The sequence below is a fragment of the Chinchilla lanigera genome, unplaced genomic scaffold (genome assembly GCF_000276665.1).
Source record: "Chinchilla lanigera isolate Chin_1 unplaced genomic scaffold, ChiLan1.0 scaffold00040, whole genome shotgun sequence".
In the NCBI taxonomy this organism is placed as follows: Eukaryota; Metazoa; Chordata; class Mammalia; order Rodentia; family Chinchillidae; genus Chinchilla; species Chinchilla lanigera.
In genome coordinates this window covers 19,612,240-19,631,780 of record NW_004955441.1, presented here as the reverse complement: position 1 = coordinate 19,631,780, position 19,541 = coordinate 19,612,240, and the positions used below count along the sequence as shown (strand labels likewise).

The 19,541-nt window shown below is 40.4% G+C and overlaps 1 protein-coding gene across 1 annotated transcript in view; it reads left to right on the top strand.

The window, feature by feature from the left end:
- Psme4 (proteasome activator subunit 4) overlaps positions 1 to 19,541 on the top strand; it is a gene marked incomplete at its 5' end in the record, with an annotated part of 76,769 nt that overhangs the window by 31,555 nt on the left and 25,673 nt on the right. Inside the window, 14 exon segments of the mRNA XM_013517590.1 lie at positions 649 to 693; positions 1,196 to 1,325; positions 8,715 to 8,770; positions 10,547 to 10,603; positions 10,966 to 11,021; positions 11,104 to 11,202; positions 11,991 to 12,053; positions 12,178 to 12,273; positions 13,504 to 13,635; positions 14,131 to 14,340; positions 15,921 to 16,057; positions 17,672 to 17,725; positions 18,100 to 18,229; positions 19,128 to 19,209. Coding sequence (XP_013373044.1) covers positions 649 to 693; positions 1,196 to 1,325; positions 8,715 to 8,770; positions 10,547 to 10,603; positions 10,966 to 11,021; positions 11,104 to 11,202; positions 11,991 to 12,053; positions 12,178 to 12,273; positions 13,504 to 13,635; positions 14,131 to 14,340; positions 15,921 to 16,057; positions 17,672 to 17,725; positions 18,100 to 18,229; positions 19,128 to 19,209 — 1,347 coding nt within the window.

Genomic DNA, 19,541 nt, shown 5'->3' with positions numbered 1-19,541 from the left:
CCCTGAACTCACTTTGAAGCCTAGGCCAGCCTTGAACTCAAGGTAATCCTCCTACCTTAGCCACCCAAGTGCTGGGATTACAGGCGCCATGCCTGGCTTACTGTATTCATTTTTAATGTGTGCTTTGAAAATCTGGCAAAGTGTATCTTTTAAAACCATTTAATGTAATAGGGCAGAAAATTTAGCAAAATTTAAACATTTTAGCTTCTGAGATCAGGTGTGTTCAGGATGGTATGGCTATAGACTAAACATTTTAAAAAGAAAAGCTTGGTAATTTTTTTGTAGTTTCCGGTAGAAACTTTTTTACTTACCAATTTCACTTTTTCTTACGGAAATGATAGTAGGTATGCTCCCTTTGAAAGGAAATGCCTTTTAACCTATGCATGGATTTTATTGGTTGTGTCTTTTTGGTAACTCACATTCTTGTTACTTAGAGAAGTATCTCTATGAGGCCATTTTTTTTCTTGTTACTTAGAGAAGTATCTCTATGAGGCCATTTTTTTTTTCCTCCACAGGTGTTTAACAAGGAACGGGTTTTTTGAGACCTTTGGGCTTTGAGTTTTAATTTTTTAAAAAACTCCTAAAATAATAAGAAAATCAGTTATGTGTCAGACCCTCTGCACATACTCAGTAGGATGGACTTGGAAGTCTGGTTGACTGACATTGACTATAGACTGCAGTACATTGAATTGAGTTTTGAAAGCAAAGGTTTAGCTAATGTGTTGTTAAAGTTGGAATAAGCTGGAAGCATTTTCTGTAGCACTGCTTCCCCTTACTGTAAGTGGAGGTAATCTGTGGTAGAGATGACTAAGAATTGCTTGACAGAGGGTACTTTTACCTGTGATTATTGGGAACCTGTTTAAATGCAAGCAGGTCTAGTATTAGCAATAACTTTTTTTTCTTTTTTACGGTACTAGGGATTGAGCCTAGGGTTTCACCCATGTTAGGCAAGCCCTCTACCGCTGAGCAACATCCCATCCCTAATTACCCTCGCTGTGAAGCTGGCAAACTGTTCACTGAGGTGGTAAACTGAAGATGTAATTTTTTTTGTCACGGGGAGCCCAGCTCAGAGCCGTGTGCCGCCAAGCCACGCCCCTGGCTCCCTGGAGGGGTAATTCTGTGTATTCCCGCTTGCTCTGTTTCACCCTGGTTTCTGCACATCATCCTAGAGTCCAGATCCGAAATAGGGACTTAGGAGTCCTTGGTAACGTTGTCTTCTATCTGTGCAGAGATGATGTTCTGCAGAGTCTGACTATAGTGCACAACTGTTTAATCGGCTCAGGGAACCTCCTGCCTCCACTGAAAGGAGAGCCAGTCACTAACTTGTAAGTACAAATAACTACTCTACATTTTTACTGTTTTTGTCTGCGTACTTGTTAAGTTTTACCACTTAATAAATTACTGGTATTGGTATTGCTGTCATTTCTGCACACTTTAACCTTTTTATTTATAATTGTTAGGTCAAAAATACTTAAGGCACAGTGAACTTCTTAAAAGGACTTTTTCGGATTTTTATGTTACTTAGCATAACTTCAGATGTTAATCAGTTAAAAAATATCAGTGTGGAGATAATAAATTCATCTGTGAGTTTATTGAATTAAGCCAATATGCTTCTCTAAAAGATAAAAAAATTTCTTTAGCCTACAATGTTTCATTTAAAAAGAATTGTGTTTTTTAGTAAATTTTTAAAAATATTATCCTTTATGAACTTTTTATCTGTCAACTGTTTTATGATTTTAATTGCTTTTCCACATATTTATTTACTTATTTATTTATTTATTTTTGGTCTTTTTGAGACAGAGCTTTGCCATACAGTTCAGGCTGGCCTTGAGCTCACTTTTTAGCCCAGGCTGGCCTCGAATGCACAGCAGTTCTCCTGCCTCAGCCTCCCAAGTGCAGGGATTACAGGCGTGCACCACCACGCCTGGCTTCCACATATTATTTTGAATGAATGTCTCAGTTTGACCCATTGTTAATACTGCTATTTAAGATGAACAGATTGAGATAGAGTGAAACCAGCAGTGTGTAATACGCACTTAACGATAAGTGGACAGGTGTTGGCTGCAACTGTTTCTCCCAGCGTTTCTTCATGCTAAGAAGTCAGTGAACACCAAAAAGGTAAATAACTCATAGCCCCTTCAGGAACAAAAAAATAGAAAATTATTTGCTGATTTTGTAACAAAACATCTTTAATAGCTTCAAAGAACAGTTTTTAAGTGGCTTGATTTTCTTGTAGCCATTGTTGAGGGCCATGATTCTGACTTCCGTAGTTATATCCACTCCCACAGTACTACTTACTTCATTCTAAAGCTGTTTCTACACATTGAACGCTTCAAGGCTTATTAATTAGGTATAAGAAGTAGTAGAGTCATTGTAGGTAAGAAAAATCTGTTGTAGAAGTTTGCCTAGGAATTTACTGAATTATTTTAAAAGAACATTTGTTTCCTCAGTTTGTAGGGGGTATAAGAGCAATTTTACCAAAAATTAGTTTTTGTTAAGAGAGATTGATTTAAACAGTTTTTTGTTTTTTGGTTTTTTTTTTGAAATACCGGGAATCAAACTCAGGACCTCAAACTTTGCCAGGCAGGTGCTGTGCCGCTGAGCTATATCCCGGGCCCCTTAAACAGTATTTTAAAATGTGAAGACTACAGTAGTTTTCCTGATTCTTCCCCTCCCCCGAGTGGTCTTTACTCCGTGTCACTTAGTCAGAGCTTACTCCTCTCATGAAGCGCCGCAAGCTGTGTCCTACCTGCGTCTAGCGGATCTGTGTAAGTGTTGGCAGTGACAGTGGCGGTCACCTACTCGAAGAGCAGAAAGCGCGCATCTCCGCGTTAGGGAAGCCTCAGCATCAGGTGATAACTGTGAGGCTCACAGATCTCCGTGGCAATTCACGTGCTCTGCAGTAGTGAATGAAGAAAAAGTATTTATCCATTGACGTAAATATTCATGATAAAAGTTCATATATTCAGTTATCATAAAAACAACTATTTTTGTATGATACACATTTTCAATAAGGAAAAGAATAAAAAATTTTGAATGCTATATAGTTAAACAGTTTAGCTTACAATAAATTATAAGCTATAAAATTGATACTAGGTATTTCTTAGTTTTCCTGGAAAAGATGAAAAGCAAAGATAAATTTAAACTGACAAGTTTTATGTTCTAGAATTTTCCATTTAGAGTAAAAAGTTAATACAATAAAGCATAATGACGTTATATAAAACACGTTCAATGACAAACATGTTTATATATAGAATAAAAGAAATATTTCTAAGAATAATATAGAAAAATGTTTAGTTTTTTAAAATTGTTATTTTTAGGGTTCTTCATAGATATGTACATTTATGCAGTATAGTAATTACATAAAGTAGAACTAAAAATAAAATGGTGTTTTCACAGAAGGTAAATTCTCAAAAGTATCAAAATAATAGATTTTATATTCATTTAATTTTATGTTTTGGGGTAATACTGGGTATTGAACCCAGAAGGACCTTGCGCTGAGCTACATTTCCAGCCCTTTAATTTTTTATTTTTCTATTTTTTTAATTTTGAGGCAGGGTCTTACTAAGTTGCCTGGGTTAGGCTTTAATTTGAGATTCTCCTGTCTAAGCCTCCCAGTGTGCTCCCAGATGATTTCTACAATGCTTAATGAGATACATTTTAGTACTTGTCAAAAGTCCTCTGAGTATAAGTTGATACGAAGTCACACGGCGCATTGTGAAGAAAGAGTTTCTGTGGCACACAGTTCACAGAAATTCTCAGCAGGTCAATTTGAAGCTGGGGTAGGAAAAGAACACTGACTGAAGACATTAGTTCTCCATAGGAAACAGGAAAATATACCAGAGGGAAGGAGAAGAATGTGTAATTGTGATACGTTGTGGTGCTGCTTTAATGTAATGCTTCATTGTACCTTTGGCAATACTTCCTGACTAACAACAATTTGGCTGTGAAATTATGAGACATCGTTCATTTTCTGAAATACCAGATCAGTTTGGGGAAGTACCTAGCAACTCAGTTTTTTAAAAACTGCCTTAATTATGTAAACTATTCTAGCTTCTGTAATTATTTTCAGCCAGATTGCTCAGTATAAAGATTGCGTTTTGTATGTATTGGAATACAGTATGTGTCTTCTGGACAATCGTGGTGCTAAAAAGCTAGGAGCTTACTTTATGTGTGAGTTTTCCTGTAAGAATCTAGGGTATATGGGATGGTCTTAATCTCGTTGTAAGGGAAATGGCTCCTGAACGTGAAAACCTATTTTCTGTGCTGTGTAATGAGAGACTGACAAAAAAAAAATAAACAGCTAAACCCTAAGTTTAAAACTAAACGTAATTAGTGGTACCCTCCTACTTGGGGGCCTTTAGCAGTATAGAGTTACTAAGTACCCGTACTTACTGTAAACCGCGGTGTCACGCAGTGGGGCCTGGAGGGTAATTAAGGGTAATATATTTTTAGCTCAGAACAACTTAAAACTGTTTGAATGTTTACCAGTTTGTTAACTATAAACTGAAACTTAAAATGGAATCTCCCTATTTTGCTCTTGGAACCTTTAATGTTTTAAGAGAAATATTAGTGCTATAACTTATACTCATAGCACTACCTTCATAGATGTAGATATAGAAGCTGGATTGCATCTTCTCAGGGTCGCATAAGAATTTTGGGCTCTTGCCTTTAATCCTGAAATTGTCAATTTTTCCTTTACAATCCACTCTCTATTATAATCTTCTAGGTTTAACCAGCTATCAGAAGATGCAAAACCGAACCAAAATTTAAAAAAAACCTAACATCTTAAAACAGGGTTACTCAAGGTAGAGGAGTCACCACGTTCATCTCAGACGACTTCTGTGTGCTCCTTTTGTCTGATATCTGCTAAGTCATTCTTAGGGTCTCAGCTTTTACTAACTTTTCACTCAGAAAAGAACGCTCTTCAGGTCTGAGAGTGAGACCGTGTCACTGGTGTGTGAAAGGATGTGTTGCTCACGCACTGAGGGCAGGGCGAGCTCACCTCTCTTGGCACCTCCAGGGCACTACCCAGCTCTGCTGGGGGAGCTGCACACAGGCAAGGAGGCGGCTGCTACCCCACGGTGAGTAACCCTGTCTTCTCCTTACTTCACCTTGCTTTCGGTGGTTCTTTAAAGCTTTGTGTGTCGCATACGAGTGACGTGACCTCTAGTGCGGTGTGTGTGGAGTGTCCCTTTGTCAGCAGCCCTCTGTTCACAGGTGGAGTAAGAGCCAGACTTCCGTTGTTTATGTACCTGGTATTGATGCCTGGGGTTGGATTGCTAACACTGCACGGAAGCAGGGCAGCTGTCCTGTGTGTTCAGCTGGGAGGGGGTCTATCAGTGGCTTGACTTTTGTGTCTTCCACGTACCTTCTCCTGTGGGAAGGGGAAGATTAAGAAAGATAGGGTGTTCTTTTTCTTACACTACACAGGAAGAATTTTATATTACTGTTTGTAGTTTCATGAAAATTCACCTACTCATTTACGTATTTTACTTATACTGTGTATTTTGCTTTTGTTATTAGTCATTTTTTCTCTTTCCCACCTGTGATTTATTTTATAGTTCTCTAATCAAACTTTAAGAATATTGCCATCTAGTGGTACAAATAACCTAGTGTTGGAAAATTCATGTCTTTTTGGTGGTACAAATATGTTAACACACTTTGTAGTAAATTAGGCCAGGCACTATCTGGGAGTTATGAAGCTCGTTATTATTGTGTTGATGGTATTAATTCACAATATGCTGTGTTATAGAATTATAGTGTTTAGTTCTTAGGGTTAAGGGACTAATAAATGGTTAGAGTTGAATTTGAAAGCAGAGTATGTGTGTGTGAGTGATGCTATTTGCCTTAAATTATAGGTATTGGTTCCATAGCTTTTAATCAGAAAATCTGTATGTGTTGATAGCACCTTAAGTCTATTCATCTAAAATTGTTTACACAACTGAAAATTACAAGGAACAGTTCTCATTTTGTCATGGTTTGTTTCTGCACTGCTGGGGACTGAAGCCAGGGCTTGCACGTGCGAGGTAGGCATGCTGCGGCTGAGCTGCCTCCCTAGCTCACGAGCGGCTTGTAATGTGAGGACAGGGTAGGCACACGCAGACCTGTCGGGTGGCCACGAGAAGAGAGCCTCGTAAACATCTCTTTGGTGATGTAGAGTCCTCTTAGAAAATTATTCACCTAAAAATCAGAAGAAATATTTATAGTTGCTAAAAGAAATTTGTTATATAACATGTCAATCCAATTGGAGTTTAATTAGTGGTAAATAAGAAAAGATTAATCCAGTTATGGCTGTTAGGTAAATATGGATAAAAGGAACTTGTGGGCAACAAAATTAAAGTTTAAGTATAGCTGGGCTTGGTGGCGCACACCTGTAATCCCAGCACTCGGGAGGCTGAGGCTGAGGCAGGAGGATCATTGCAAGTTCAAGGCCAGCCTGGGCTACAAAGTGTGCTCAAGGTCAGGCTGAGCTGCACAGCGAGACCCTGTCTCAAAAAAAGAAAAAGGCAAAAAGAAAAAAAGCTGAAATACATAACTACATACTTTGTGGAAGATGTATTTTAATTCAGGTCTTAAGATTGTAAAAGGACAAGCCATTTTATTTGAATATATTGATTTTTTTTCTTTAAAGAGAGTAGTACATGAGACACAAACAAACAAAAAAATAGAACAGTAGCAGCATACCAGTATCATGAACATAAACAAATCAAAGCAGGAGCGTTCAAAGTGATACAGGGTACTTCCTATTTTAAAATCTCCTACAAGTTGATATTTCAAAAATGGAATAAAGGATAATAGTTGCTCAAATGTTCTGCTAACAAAGCTATTCAGAGTAAAATTGGGGTTTAAGAAATTTATATTGGTAGCTGGGCATGGTGGCGCACAATCCTAGCATTCAGGAGGCTGAGGCAGGAGGATCGCTGGGAGTTGGAGACTAGCCTGGGCTGCAAAATGAGCTCAAGGCTAGCCTGACCTGCATAGCGAGACCCTGTCTCAAAAAGACCAAAAAAAAAAAAAGAAAGAGAAGAGAAGAAATTAGTGTTGGGCCTCTTAAGATGAGGCTTGTTCTTAACTGTGATTACATCATGTTGGTGTTACTAGAGCCAGAAATGCATACAACAGACAACTGCTTTGATACAGTGCAAGTTGTGAGGAGCGGTTCACTTACGAGAAGACTGCTTTTCAACCTTACTTGTAAGAGGAGTGTGACTAAAATTCATGCTTGATTCAGCATTTCATTGTGCTAGGTACTGACGGGTAAAGCTACAGTTGTATCTCTGCTTTAGAAACTACTTATGCTAAAGGCAGCTGTGTTTCTGCTTTAGAGAAGTACTTCCATTGTAGCAGCAGCGGAGAGGCCTTTATTTCCACGTGGCAGTTACCGACAAGCACTGGCGGAGCCCCACCAGGGAAGGGCTCCGGCGCCCTCGGTCTGGCTCAGCGTGTTACCTGAGCACAGCTCCTCTCTTCCCATGTGAACTCTAGCGTCATTACAGACTCGAAGGTGATGAGTGAGCTTTGAAGGGAAATAGGGAAAAAGAAACCACTCTGCATTATTCTCTGTAGGTCGGTTTTGAAACTTAAGGCGCTGGGTTATGCTGAAGAACCTGAGTAGCTGACGCTGTAGTAATAATGTTACAGTGTTGTTACTTTTTTAAAGCTAAATATTAGAGTTCATAATAACGGACATTTAAACTTCTTTTGAGGTTTACTGATTTATGAATAGTATCTTCTTCATTATAAGCACCATGCAGTGTATTGATGTCAAGCAATAATAATAACAACAATTTCTGTTTACTGTCTCCGTGTGGGATCTGCTTACCCTCATGTTTCCTTGGCATTGGTGTCTGCTTCCTCCTCATGGAAAGTATTATCTCTTGGTTGAAAAACGTACTGAATTGAATCTCATATTTTAAAAAAGTGCTGAAAACTTAAAGTGGCTTTTTATTGATGAAAATTTATATTTGAGATATATAGATTCTCCTATAACATCTGTTTTTATAATAGTTAAAAGTTGATTTTTAACTTTTGAGTGACTTTAACTAGCTAGGTCTGGTTGTGGCAGTGTATTTCTCTGTGGCAGATCTTTAATTAGGAAATGAAATGTTTTTTCATGTGAATTTCCCTAAAAGGAGTGGTAAGCTTTTAGGAGATACTACTTTCTCTTTTTTCTGTTCTTTTCCTTTTCTTTAGACAGGGTCTCGCTATGTAGTTTCGGCTGGCCTCAAACTCATGGTGATCCTCCTGCCTCAGCCTTTTGAGTGCTGGGATTGCAAGTGTGAGCCACCACACCCAGCTAGGATAGTGATGGTTCCAGAGAAGCTTGTCTGCTTATCTGCTTCAGTAAAACTTGATTTTGAGTTTCAACTTTAATTATACAGTTGTGAAGTTGAATCTTTGTATGAGTGGATAAAGCTTTATCGTTCAAGTAATCCTTTATATTTAAATATTCAAGTATCAGTGTTATGTTCCTTTGGAAGGTGAATTTTCCCTCTGAAGACACAAAATTAACATTTTCTTCAAGGTAATATGATTCTTACTGAAGCACATAATACTAATCTGCAGAAGTATAAAGAGTTGAAGTATTGAGCGGAAATCTGTGTTAAAAGAGCATTATCTTTTTTTAATTGAAATAAAACTTTTCCCTTTGATCTACTGTATTGGTATCGTTGGTATCATTAATAAATGCAAGTCCTCTTGTTTTCATGCAGGGTACCAAGCATGGTGTCCTTGGAGGAGACAAAGTTGTATACCGGCCTTGAATATGGTACGTGAGCTCTGATCTAAGTGAGTCTGTATGTACAGTTTTTCCCCCTTGATTATGTGTCAGGGTTAACATGGAATAATTTTATAGTCTCTTTTTTAGACTTTCGGTACATCAAATTAATCAGTCACACAGTTACATTTTTGTTTGTTTTTGAAGAAACTAGGAAATTATTATGTGCAGAGTAGACAGTAAAAGAGCCAGGCGTGGTGGCACACACCTGTGACCCCAGTGCTCGAGAGGCTGATGCAGGAAGAGTGCAGCAAGTGCAAGGCCAGTCTCAAAGGAAAGAATGGATAGTAAAAGACAAAAATTGAAGCCTGGAATGGTCATGCACACCAGTCATTTCAGGGATGCTGAGGCAGGAGGACTGCCGTGAATTTCAGGCCAGCCTGGGCTACAGAGCAGAATTCAAGGCCAGGCTGCACTACGTAGCAAGACCCTGTCTCAAAACAAACAAAACATAGAAATTGAGTCAGTAAATTCAAACGCTTTCTTCATGCATAGGCAGCCTTTTTCCTACATCATAATGTTCATTTATGTTTAAATTTCTTTTATACACTCGATGGGAATGAGAGTATTACAGCCTTTGTATTGTAATAATAACCTTTGTATCTATCATAATAAGTTACATTTTTTAAGAAGACTGATTTTTGGGGTGGCGTGGCTTGAACCTCATGCCCAGCCTCCCAGAGTTCCAGGTTTACAGGTGTGTGCCACCACAACCAACTTTATTTTGTTTTTTGAGATGGTCTGGGAATGTGGTCCAGACCAGACTTGAACTTGCTGTGTATCCCCGGTTGGCTTGAACTCCTGGTCCTTCAGTCTCAGCTTGCTGAGTGCTGGGGTTACAGGCATACCCTACTGTGCTTAACTTTTATTTGTGTGTGTGAGACTGGGAAGTGAACTCCATTCCACACATGCTCGCTAGGCAGGCGCTGTGCCGATGAACTATACCTTTATCTCTTAAACAAGTAGTGATACTTTGGAAACGGCTGGAGGTGTGGCCCTGGGTCGGTAGACTGTCTGCACATGGTTCTGGTTCAGTCTCCAGCATACCCAAAAAGTTTTTTTGGTGAAACATTTTTAATGTTCTGAATTTAACATTAGTGGAAGCACAGCGTACTTTCTTACCAGTGTCCTGGAATTGGGTGCATTCGTTAGTTGTTCAGGTACAGTTGTTCGCCTGGTTTGGACTTGCGGCCCGTGGTGATGAGAGCCTTTGGAACGCTGGCGGAGACGGCGTAGGCCCCTGCTGGCGCTCTCGCCTTCCCGCCCTCCCATCAGTGCTCACGTATGCATTCATGTATTTTTTTTGTTGGGGTTTTTTGGGGGAATGGTGCCAGGAATCAAACTCAGGGCCTCATGCTAGGCAAGTGCTACACCCCTGAGCTATATTCTCGGCCTTATTTATTTATTTATGAGCAGGGTCTGGCTCCATAGTTCAGGCTGGATTTGAACTCACCTTGTAGCCTGGGCTGACCTTAAAGTGATCCCTCCTGCCTCACCCGACTGAGTGCTGGGATGATAGGCGTGTGCCACCGTACCTGGTCAGCTAGTTACTTTAAAAGGCAGTGTTTTGAAAGTTACTCAGTATCACGTCTGTCCCCTAGGCCCACTGAGATAGAGGCGTGCCCGTGTGGTCGTGGGTTTTTTTAGACCCATTGTTTTTTTGCCACAGTCCTCTATCTCCTCCTGACACTAATTGTTTGGTGTGAACTTCAGTAACCCAAGAATATTCAGTGTCTAAAATGCCTTCTCTTGTTTTCTACAAAACAGATCTATCCAGAGAGAATCACCGGGAAGCAATTGCTAGGGTCATAAGGAAACTTCTTAGTAAGTATTTATGTAGATTTATCTGTAGTTATTTAGAAATTTTACTGGATAGCATATGTGCTTTCATATAATGTTTTGTGTTCCAGGTGGTGAAAATATTTGGACAGTGTGCTCTTTTTAACTTAATGGATAGATTCAGGTTCTTATATAATAATTTAAAAAAAATTTTTTTGTCTTTTTGAGACAGAGTCTCACTGTGTAGTCTAGACTGGCCTTGAATTCACTTTGTGTCCTAGGCGGGCCTCAAACTCCAAGCAGTTGTCCTGCCTCAGCCTCCCGAGTGCTGGGATTATAGGCATTCACTACCACACACAGAAATTCAAAGTATTTTAACGAAATTGTTTTTTCTTTTCCCTTTGTAGACCACATACTTGATAATTCAGAGGATGATACAAAGTCATTGTTTCTTATCATAAAGGTACAATTGTCATTCTGCAGTTCCATAATTATTAATCTGGTCAGGACTGACTTTGTGACTTACAATTTGATATTCATCGCAGATTATTGGAGACCTTTTGCAATTCCAAGGATCTCACAAGCATGAATTTGACTCCCGATGGAAAAGTTTTAATTTAGTGAAGAAATCAATGGAAAATCGGGTCAGTATTTTCACCAAAAAGTCTGAATTAAGGTTTTTTAAAAGACAGAATAACCTTAACTTGGGGACTGTCATTATACTGAGGAAGTTTACCCATGAGGAAAATGGTAGATGTTGTATTTTGTGTGAGGGCTAAAAAAATGTGTTTCACTTACTAATGCAGAATCGTCACTTTCCGTGATTGTTTCGGAGCTCTTGGGGAATTTGGGCAGCAGCCTTCAGGGTGTCGTTCTTTGTAGTACCGGGACTCAAACTCAGGGCCCGTGCTTGCCAGGCAGGTACTTGTGCCGCTGAGCTGTGTCCCCGGCCCCCAGGATGTCTTCCTATAAGAACTTGAAGAAGAGGGCTGGGGATTTCGCTCAGCGGCACAGCGCCTGCCTGGGAAGCGCAAGGTCGTGAGTTCAATTCCTGGTACCGGAAGAAAAACCAAAAAAAAAAAAAAAAAAAAAAAATGTTTAAGAACTTGAAGAGACGGGAAAAGGAGGGGTGACCTTTGGGCGTGCACTTCATGCTTGACTGAATAGCAGCCAGCACACTGTCCCATAGGTGGATCTGTTAGTAAATTACCAGAGGAAAGCAGGGTGCTGGATGTTCTGCTGTTAGCCATGAACTTCACTGAGAGCATATATTTAGAATATAAGCCTGCTGACTGTAGAAGGCGTGAAACATCACCGTCGTTCACCGGCCCATGTGGAATTCGTGTAACTAAGATTTCGATGAGGGATTTGGGAGTCCATTGTTGAGGTCACTTACGGTGAACGTCGCCGTGTGTGCTGCTTTGTTTTCCAGCTCCATGGGAAAAAGCAGCACATCAGAGCACTGCTGATCGACAGGGTGATGCTGCAGCACGAGGTACCGCCCTCTCACACGTGACGACCTTGTACAGTGACAGTTTTCAGTGAATCTTAATGCAGGTCTTTAATAATCAAGTGAACTTTCAGTAAACTTGCAGCTTTCGTTTACATTGTTTTTTTAGCTGCGAACACTGACTGTTGAGGGTTGTGAGTACAAAAAGATACATCAGGATATGATCAGAGATCTTCTTCGATTGTCTACAAGTTCGTACAGTCAGGTAAGTGTATGCACACATTCTGCCTTCCGCCACACTCTCATGTTAGTATGTGCAGTCCAAACAGCCGTACTTTTACGATGGAGTTTAAACATTTCTTCTCTGGGTCCCACAGCTGGGAAGTAACAAAACGTCAGCTAGACTCTTAACACCCACCTCCAAACTCAAGCTGGCTTCGAATTTTAAATATATTTGAACTTTTTTTAAAAAATAAAAACATTTAATTGTCTTATCTGTATGGTTCTTTTTTTTTTTCTCTCCTCCTTGAGAGTGCTGACAAATCAGATCTTTCTTTTTAAACTGAGTCTCACTATGTAGTTCAGGCTGGCCATGAACTCACTATGTAGCCCAGGCTGGTCTCAAACTCAACAAGGATCCTCTTACCTCAGCCTCCTGGGTGCTGGGATTACAGGTGTGTGCCACCAAGCCGGGCATTAAATCAGACTTTGAAGGCCATGCTTGCAAGGCCATGTCATTCCTCCTGATCATTATCCTGGATTTCAGGGAGCTGCTGCCACGTGACTTTTGGAGTCCGTATTTTAAGGTAGCATAGGACCAAGAGATGATCTCCAAGCACAAAGAACTGGAAAAAAAGAGTCATGTATCACGAGTTGTTGTATCTTTGTAAAGAACTGTAGTATAAATTAGGTAACTGGCTTTTGACTCAGATTCTTTCTAAAGTAATGTTTCTAAAGTAATGTTGAAAGAGTATTAAGATATACCTAATATATGGTTTTTACTGTAATAAATTATCCCCCTATTTAGTTAGTAGGTAATAAATTTATATTGCATCTTTTTGTTTGCGGTCAAAAATGTGTAAGGCTGTAATTAAGGTTTACATCAGAAACGTTTAGTTTTGTTTCTTTTGCTTGAGTTTCCTCTAGGAAGTTTAATTTTTCTTCAAAAAGAGAAAATCTGATTCTTCTTACCAACAGTAGCCAAGAAGAAAATGTTTGATAGATGGCTGCTTGCTTTTAGCTGTTACTAAAAATTGCTGATCAGTTCCATTCATTCTCCCTTTTATCAAAAATATTTGAACCACTGTAACCTAAAGCGTGGACCAGGTTGGTGATCCTCTGCTTTTCTGATAATGATTTGCTCATTTTGAGGGGATATGTGCTTTGATATATTTTTCTCTTAATTTAAATTATCATCACTTTGTGTTTGATAGTTCATTTATAAATCTTCTCTAGTTTGCTGTGTAGTAATCCTTTGCATTTAATACTTCTCTAGGTCAGAAATAAGGCACAGCAAACATTTTTTGCAGCCTTGGGAGCATATAACTTCTGTTGCCGAGATATTATTCCCCTGGTTTTGGAATTCTTACAGCCTGGTAGACAAGGTGTCACACAACAGCAGTTCAAGGTACAGGTTATTGTTTCTGTTTTACTCAAAGCATTTCAGATCTGTAGAAAGTTGGAAGAATTTTGCAATAAACATCCCTATAGCCACTATTCAGATTCTGTATTTAAATTTTGTTATATCTGCTTTATCATACCTCTGCTTACCCATCTTATTTTTACAGTACATTGCAGAGTAAATCAAAGGCACCAGCAATACAAATAGTGCGTTGATTGACTGAGAGTTATTTAGGAGAGAGACTAGGTAGGACCTAGTGAGTGAAAACGAGGGGCCTGCTAAAAGAACACATGGAGGGGCTTGTCCCTTAACTGATGCGTAGATGAGGAAAACGTGGTGTCTATACGCAGTGGAGTACGAAGTTGCCATAGAGAAAGATGTAAGGGGCATTCATAGGAATGGATGCAACTCGGGAACATAAGGTTGATACGGGTAAATCAGCTACAGCTGAGCATGGCCTCTTTGTTTCCCGTATAACTATCTGTGCCCCTCTCCCCGCAGGGCGCCTTGTATTGTCTTCTTGGAAATCACAGCGGCGTGTGCTTGGCAAACCTTCATGACTGGGACTGTATTGTACAGACGTGGCCAGCGATTGTTTCTTCAGGGCTTAGCCAAGCAATGTCGCTAGAAAAGCCATCCATAGTGAGACTGTTTGATGATCTTGCAGAAAAGATTCACAGGCAATATGAAACAATTGGTCTGGACTTCATGGTAACCCATTTTTTCATTCCTATTTTATTGAAAAGACTGTCTTGTTTTAGTACCTTTTATTTTTCATGAAGTTATTCAGTAATCATTTTTCTTGGCCTTTGATTGTAACTCTTGTTTTTTAAGCATTTGTTTTGTTTTTCCATTTGTACTTCTGGGAAAATTACCAACAGGATGGGATGATAAGTTAGCATGTATCTGGGAGAGAGCCAGGTCATTTTCTACCAGGAGATCACAGTAGGTTATTACACTGAATTTACCGTTAATCCATGTGTATTCATAGCTTCATTTTCCAGAGTTGATTATTGTCATAGTTAATTTTTTCATAGCTGAGACAAAATACCTGACACCCAGTTACAGGAGGAAAGGTTTGCAGCTCTCAGTTTAGATGTTTCGGTTCATAATCTGCCGGTTCCAAAGCAGGGTGCCATGGCAGAGGGGCATCACAGAGAAGAAGTCGTCCGTGGCAAGCCCGCAGGAGTCCGCAAGCAGAGCATGTGACAACAGCAGCCCTCTTTCTGTCGCTTTTATTATATTCTCTCCAGGCTGCCCACCCTTGGGTCGGGCAGTATCCACACTCGGGGGAAGGCACCCTCAATGCCAGTGTCACACACTCTCGATCCAGCCACTTCTGAAAATCCCCACCTGTGACTGCTTGAGGCTTTGGAGAAACATCTAGACACAGCCGTAACAATTACCTTCTAGGATTTCAGCCACGTAAGCCAGTCACAAAGGGCTGGTGGGCTGCTGGACTCAGGAAGTGTAGAACGTTAGAGACGGGTGATTTGACAGATGAAAGAGGTAAGAATACGAAGTTCAGTGGTGCCAGATGAACAGACCTAGCAGTCGTTCACTCTTCACTTACAGCCCTCCAGAACGTTAGCGGCGAGAAAAGAAGGGTGAGGGCAGTAGAGTTCGCCTCATCCCTAAAGTGTCTGTGGCATACTTGCCCTGGTTTTAAAACCAGCGCCCTGAATGTATTTCTTTTAAATAAAACATAGTCTTGCTGTTTGCAGCTACCATTACGTTACAGTGCTTTTTTTTAATGTGAAACAATTCACACATCATAAAATCTACCCTTTTAACTTGTACAGTTGTATACCTATATGTTCACAGTGTAGACTCACATAGTTACATAACTGTCGCCACTCTAATTCCAGAAGATTCTCACACCCAGAGAGAAACTTTCTACGTAGCAGCAGTGGCTGTCATTCCCGACACCCCTAAGCAAGAGAAAGCACCAATCTATTTTCTCTCTATGAATTTGCCGGTTAATAGGCATTTCATAGAAACGGAATCATAAAATATGTGGCTTGTGTCTGCCTTATTTTTTCTTTTTCTTTTCTTTTTTCTTCTCTCTTCTCTTTTTGAGACAGGGTTACACTGGTAGTGCAGACTGGCCTTGAATTCATAGCTATCCTCCTGCCTCAGCGTCTCCCAGGTGCTGGGATTACAGGCGTGTGCTGTCATACCTGGCTGTGTCTGCCTTCTTTTACTTAGCTTAACACTTTCAAGGTTTATCCATGTGGTAGTATGTGTCAGAACTCTATATTTTTTTCCTGCTTTTTTTTCCTTTTAATAAGATTCCGGAATCATGTGTTGCAATAGCAGAACTACTTCAACAGTCAAAAAATCCTTCTACCAACCAAACACTGCCTAGCCCAGAAAAAATTAAAGGAGGATTTCAGCGCCAACAAGAAAGGAATGCTGATGCCCTGAGGTAATTGATGATCTGCTAACATAGATGACATTGTAGATAGTAGGTTTTAAATGAAGGTTTAAGTGCACACCTGTAATCCCAGGCCTCAGGAGGCTGAGGCAGGAGGACCCTTGTAAATTCAAGACCAGCCTGGGGTGCAAAGTCAACTCAAGGCCAGCCTGAACTGCATAGCAAGACTCTGTCTCAAAAAGACCAAGAAAGAAAGGAAGGGGAGGGAAGGGAAGGGAAGGGAGAAAAGGAAGGGAAGGGAGGAAGGAAAGGAAGGAAGGAAGGAAGGTAGGTACGTAGGTAGGTAGGTTGGTTGGTTTAGTTTAGATAGAAGATTTTAAGCTGACTTTTTTTTTTTTGGTACCAGGAATGGAATTCTAAGCAGGCAGGTGCTTGTGCCCAGTGAGCTATATCCCCGGCCCAGTAGCTGACTGCTTAATAATATTAACAAAGTGTCTTCTGAGAAGATACAAAAAGCTTGAAGATGATTATTGCAAACAGTCCTAATTTTCACTTGAAAGTGGAAAACAACCATCATAAAATGAGTTGCTTTAATGTTAAATCTTTCTTCAATATGCATTCTGATTTTTTGATAGTGGTATATGAGGCACAAATTAATTGGTACATATCAGTCATTAAACCCTAAATTCAACACTTGTGTTGCTTTATAGCTCTTGAATAATAATTTTTTGTCCTAATTTTTTTAGGGGGAAAAAAAAACACCAAGAGCCTCACTGTGTAGTCCCGGCTGGCCTGAATCCTCTGTCTCAGCCTCCCAAGTGCTGGGATTGCAGGCGTGCATCTCCACGTCTGGCTTGCTAATGATTTTTTTATAATTATGTTTGATGTCAGGGTATTAGCTGTTTCTGGATTTTTGGAACCAAAGCAGTTCAGTGAAGCAGGAGCCAGCTATACCTGATTTTGCCTTTGCCACGTATTTAGTATATGATTATTCCTATTCTCTGTGTTATACAATGATTTATTTGTTGGAGAGGGTTTCCCGGCGCTGCCCAGGGAAGCTTCCAAGCCCTGGGCCACGTGCTCCTCCAGCCTCAGCCTTGGGGTTGTTGGGCCTTGCCGTTGGGCCCCCCGGTTTCGGTTGTTTTTTTTTTTTTGTTCTTTGTTTTGTTTTGTTTTTTGAGACAGGGTCTTGCTATATAGTTCAGACTGGCCTTGAGCTCTCTATGGAGCCCAGGCTGGCCTTGGACTACTGGCAGTCCTCCTGCCTCAGCCTCCAACTTACTTTATGAAGTGTCTCTGTAAGCAGTAAACTCTCACAGCGTACCTAATATATTCCAGGTAGTCAGCATACCATTCACAACTAGTTAATTACAACTAGCAGTTCACAACTAATTAATTAGGAATTTATGTTTACTCTTGATTGCCCACTCAAAAATAGGTGAGTTCGTCACTGTACCCAGCCCTTCTTGTTCTTTTCCCAGTGTCTCTTGTTCACTCATCTGCTTTGACTCTGTCAAGTTTTTAACAGTACTTCCTACAGTCTGGTGGTGAGAACAGGATAAATTTGGCCAGATTCCACATTTATATTGCATTATTTATTCTTATCTTCATATTGTAGTGAAGTGACCGATTGATCACTTGATTTGTGTGTGTGTCCGTTTTCAGGAACTATGAAACTTTGGTGAATGCGTTGCTGGATGGTGTGGAGCAGAGAGACCTGTGAGTACAGAACAGCTCTTCTCCCTGCTCCGCTGCTTCCTCCCCCGCCTCCCTCCTGTGCTAGAAATCAGACAGGAGGGCCTCGTGCCGCTGAGCTGCACCGCCGGCCCCGTTAGCAGTGGCGTTGCCCTCAGCACGTCTGTCCTGCGTACGAAGGCTGTGGGTAATGTCGTAGAAAATTGCACTCGTGATTTATGTGTTCAGAAGACTAAGAAGGAGAAGCACGGGCAACTTTGGGGGCAGTGACAGACGTGGTGTTGAGTAGACCTGTTCTAGTTCTTGAGAAGAATAAAATTATGTGTGAAATACTTCTTTTAAAGACGTGGCTTTATGATGAGTAACGTGGTTTGTGACTTTTCCCCGCCCTCTTCAAGGCCCTGGAAGTTTGAGCATATAGGAATTGGTCTTCTGTCTCTGCTCTTGAGAGACGACCGAGTGTTGCCTCTTCGAGCCGTACGTTTTTTTGTGGAGAATCTCAACCATGATGCAATTGTAGTTCGAAAGGTAGGTGCTTTATTTTAGCTACTGGGTTTGACACTGTTTATCTCACTTGAAGTCTAATTTCTTTACAGATAGTACATACCGTAATAAGTATGTTGAAGTGTGTACATATGAGGGCATGTTCAGCACTGCATAGTTCAACGCTGGAATAGTACAAGGAATATGCTTCTAGACTAATGAGAAAGGTTGACTTTGAAAAAATAGAAAATTAGGCTCAGTGTTTCAAGAGGGAAAAACATTTAGAGGTATAACTTCTAGGTTTTGCTGTCAAAGTATTAGCACTGAGGGTTAGGAGAAGTGCTAGCCTAGTCTAGTACAGTGTAGAAAACCCCTTAAAAAGGTTCCTAAGCGGAGATACGAAGGATGAGTAGGTACTGATTTAATAAGGAAAGGGCCACTGGGTTTTGTAGTTCAGCGTGGCCTTGGACTCGCTGTGTAGTGCATCCTCCCAAGTGCTTGGTTACAGCTGTGCGCCCGCACGCTCAGCCTTGGAAGGGGTCAAAGTTCTTTAGGCAGAGACTGATGTGGATAAAGGCTCCAGAGTATGAGCTGGAGCTGTTCATGCCTCACTCTGAGTCAGTTTCTTGCTGCCGTGGCCGGCCCACCTGCTGTCAGTGGGTGCCACGAGGCTTGTGGGGTGTGGGGTGGAGTCCAGGTTCTTCTTTGGTTAAAGCAGTCAGCTCTTCTAAGAGATTTTCCACCCTCTGTCCTAGGGATCGAACCCAGGGCTTTGCACTGACCTGCGTCCTCCCTGCCCAGCACAACCCACTAAATTGCACAGGCTGGATTTGAATTTGTAAAATGACTCACACTCCTCGAGTGCTGGTGTTATAGGTGTGCACCACCATACTTGCCTGATTTTTTTTTTAACTTTTGATGTATGTGCCTTACCTTTTTTTAGATGGCTATCTCAGCTGTTGCTGGTATTCTCAAACAGCTAAAAAGAACCCACAAAAAGTTGACCATTGACCCTTATGAAATCAGTAAGTATTACAAAAAATAGTTAATAGTGCTTTTCAGTAAAACATAGAAAATTTCCTTGAAAAGTGTAATTGTTCTCGACCACAAATATTTTTTATGGGAATAGATAAAAAATGTGAAATAATGCCAAAAAGGAAGCAGTTGACTTATTAAAAACTGGGATTTTAAAAATTTCACAAGAAAATAATATTGAATCTTTAGGAAATTGAACCCAGGAGCTTGTGCATGCTTGGCAAGTCCTCTAACCTGTGAGCTGCTATATCCTCAGCCTCGTGGTGTTTTTTGAGAGTTTTAGTAGCTTGCTTGTTACAAAAACAGAGTTACACTAGTTCTG